Raw genomic sequence first — 3,213 nt, 5'->3', positions numbered from 1 at the left:
TTGATAACAGGAAATCCTGTCATTTACTTAAAACTTGAGATATTTTGAACAAAAAACTGACATTTTCACGGATTTTTCCGAGGCTGTCACTTTTTACCTGCTCAAAATAGTCTTAAAACAGGGAAAAAACGAGTCCAAAATTACCTTACTGTATCTCCATTCAATGGACCAAAGAAATGGGCCGTATTTGTGTAATATAATCAAACCAATCAAATTCATAACCTACCTGTATCGATCGGTAATTTTCAGATATCTGCCATCACTGCAGTGATCTGCCATCACTGCCGCCGATGATACGGTGTGGGTCTGTTAACATTGTTTATACGATAACTTGAGTGGTTTATTTTATTTGGTAGGGACAATGCCCATGGACAGCAGATAGCCTATAGGGATGTTTGAAACGAAATATTTTCTCGTAGTCGTTTATTATTCCTATTGAATATCTAAGTTAACACCTTCTTGTTTATTTGGAAGAGTTGGCAGCAGGGGCTATGTAATGTCAAGATGGCCTTTATTAATTAGGCATGTGTCTAGCTAACATTTGATTATATGTCTGACAAAATATGCATGTTTTTCCGTTAAATATTTAAAGAAAGCGAATGATTAGCTTTTAACGGTGCTGCTTATCAAAACAGTGTTGTGGGTTCGAGACTTACTCAGGTCACGACTGTGTTCTTTATACTTCAACGGTACTGTTGAGTTACAGGAAACGGTCTGGAGAGTGTGTGGTTAAAATTGGCTTCAGGGTTTTGTCACACAATTCGACCTAAAGTCAAGACAATGTGTCAGCTTGTCTTTTAATATAATAAGTATGTGCTTTTGATGTTCCATACACGAAATAAATGGAACTCTTTCTGTAATACTCGGCCCTTGTTGTATTGCTTAGCTAAATTCAAAACCCGACAGAAATCATGAAATAAAAAGGGTTATCTCCTTTTAATACTTCTCAGGTTACTGTTCATTTAGGTGCACCGTACAGTGACTTACTTTTGGATGAAAACTCATATCTTTGGCTAATACTCCTTGAAAATTGCATTGAGTTAAATTATTATTACTTCGTGCTTTACAATTAACCCTTTAAAGGCATGACTGATTACATGTCCGGGGTTTGTACTCGGCAGCGAGAGGTGCTTTCTATGCCTTAACGGCGGATGGACCCTCATTATGAATAAATTTTACCACAATATGATCACAATGTGATTTTACATAATCATTTCAACACCAATAGCATTTTGTGTAACTTCTATATTTGAATCATGTTTTATTACATTGATACAAGTTCAAGGTCATATGTTTATTATACGATATAAACAATGCGTGTATCAATTTTTCTCCAAACTGATCTGACACCGCATTATATTCTTCATTTGCGTAAATAAAATGCAATATAATTGACATATCCTGGTTGTACTATCTACCGGTAAGTGTAAGCCTTATTAGGCCCACCATCATATAATACAGAAAAAATCTAAGATAAAATAGTTATTTGCTGTAGAAGCTACCATTTTTTATATAAATAACAATTATCCAAAAGGAATTTTAACTATACACCAAAAAGATAATTCTGTTAATTACCTAGTATGAATTGCAGCCATCTTTGTTCTAAGTAATTAAAGCCAGGAATGACTTTTAAACAATCAGTAAAAAGTAAAAAAAAAACATTGTGTCAATGGTAAATTGCTGCTAATGATACTAAAGTTCTATTCAAGATTTATCACACAGTAAAAGGGTAACAATTTTTGATAAGCATTTGCACACACATTCAAAATGTCATGATGGTTCCAAATCGTTAGTAATACTATTGGCTTTTATGCGTAAAACACATTTATGTGAATAGAATTATTAAAACTTCACCGTAATTTTCTTCAATAAATGCCATATTTTGCATAAATCAATGTGAAAAAACACTTGCATACAAAAGAAACTTTTTATGTAAGTATTATTTGTAATATCTGGACATTCCTGGTACAAAGTACCTCCCGGTATAAAGTACCTTGAGGATACATTGAAATCAAGGTAATAACATATACTTAATGCGAAAGAAACACAAACAAGAATATTAACATAAAATACATGTTAGCATAACGTTCCATTTTCAAATTGAAGGTTTATAATTGCACCAGTACACCTGAAAACGTATTCCAGTAGTTACCTGTAGCTCTTAATGTACTACTACCGGCAGAACACTTTACGTTAACTTTTGAATCTTTTTGAAGTACGGCAACAGTGTCTGTAGTGTAACATGTCTTCCATTTCTCATCACAGAACCATCCTTTCTTTATATCAACACCATCCGCAACTATTGCATAATACATATCTTTCCCACCATCAACACAAAGCTGCACAGAAAACGTATATGTTCCCGCTACAGGTGCTGTAAATATCCCGCTCTTGTTATCATACCCGAGACCTTCGTTCAACGTCGTCGTCTTAAACACAAGCGTTTCCCCAGAACTTGGTGAATGGTCAACAAGGTCATTACTTCTGAATGCGACTGTGGGTCCTAGATAAATGTAATTTAAATGTTTGTAAACAATATGTTGTGGGTGACAAAAGCATGTTTAAATTGAAATATATGTTATCAATAGATTAAACAAAGTTTATATTCATCTTTAATATTCATTATTTTTACTAACTCCTTAACAAGTACAATTTGTTGAAAAACTATTTTTTATTTTAATTGAAGGAACACTTGTTGATGAATACAACACTGTATACAATCACTATCTCTTTTACCATCAGCTTAAAAATAATGTCAACTAAGTTAAGGATAATTTTACCTTTCAGTTTTTCTAAATCAGCAGCAAAGTTTCGAATACTTCTATTTGTTTCCTCTGTCATTTCGTTGGTCACACGTTTCAACTTTGCCATTTCATTCTGAATGCTTTTATTGGTTCCCTCCATGAAGTCGTTTGTTTCACGTTCCAATTTTATCTTTTCATTATTCCAGTCGTCACTAAGCTGCTGTGTTGTTTCTGTCAGCTTTCCCAGGGTGTCAAGCACTTGCTGCTGCGTTGCCGCCATATCCGCCTGCAGTTTTTCCATGGCTATTTCCTGTCGAATCATTTTGTTTAAAGTTTGTTCCTCATAGTGGAATCTGGAACATTCTGGTTCCGACAGCACTGCAGTGATAAACAGTAAGGTAACTAAACGTTGAAACATGTTTATGTTTTGCCTCTTTCGAAGGAACAACTGCGATCTTCAAAGGCAGGA

The 3,213-nt window shown here is 34.3% G+C and overlaps 1 protein-coding gene across 2 annotated transcripts; it reads right to left on the bottom strand.

Moving 5' to 3' along the window:
* Positions 1-1,921: 1,921 nt before the first annotated feature.
* LOC132740473 (uncharacterized) lies at positions 1,922-3,213 on the bottom strand. Of its 2 annotated transcripts, XM_060728381.1 has the most exons (3): positions 2,991-3,213; positions 2,781-2,870; positions 1,922-2,503 (listed from the first exon to the last, which is right to left on the bottom strand). In XM_060728381.1, the coding sequence occupies exons 1-3, from the start codon at positions 3,160-3,162 to the stop codon at positions 2,109-2,111; spliced, it is 657 nt and encodes a 218-aa protein (XP_060584364.1). In that variant the 5' UTR covers positions 3,163-3,213; the 3' UTR covers positions 1,922-2,108. The 2 variants fall into 2 exon arrangements, with proteins under 2 accessions (XP_060584364.1, XP_060584363.1); XM_060728380.1 differs by having other exon boundaries at positions 1,923-2,503; positions 2,781-3,213.

Source organism: Ruditapes philippinarum, unplaced genomic scaffold (genome assembly GCF_026571515.1).
Source record: "Ruditapes philippinarum isolate M1 unplaced genomic scaffold, ASM2657151v2 ctg550_1_1_1_1, whole genome shotgun sequence".
Taxonomy (NCBI): domain Eukaryota; kingdom Metazoa; phylum Mollusca; class Bivalvia; order Venerida; family Veneridae; genus Ruditapes; species Ruditapes philippinarum.
The sequence above is the reverse complement of the archived record's forward strand: the minus strand, read 5'-3'. Positions and strand labels throughout refer to the sequence as shown.

Coding starts and splice junctions, on each gene's coding strand:
- LOC132740473 (XM_060728380.1), bottom strand. CDS start 3,162: ATGTTTCAACGTTTAGTTACCTTACTGTTTATCACTGCAGTGCTGTCG. Junction 2,504..2,780: donor TGATTTAGAAAAACTGAAAG/GTAAAATTATCC, acceptor ACATTTATCTAG/GACCCACAGTCGCATTCAGA.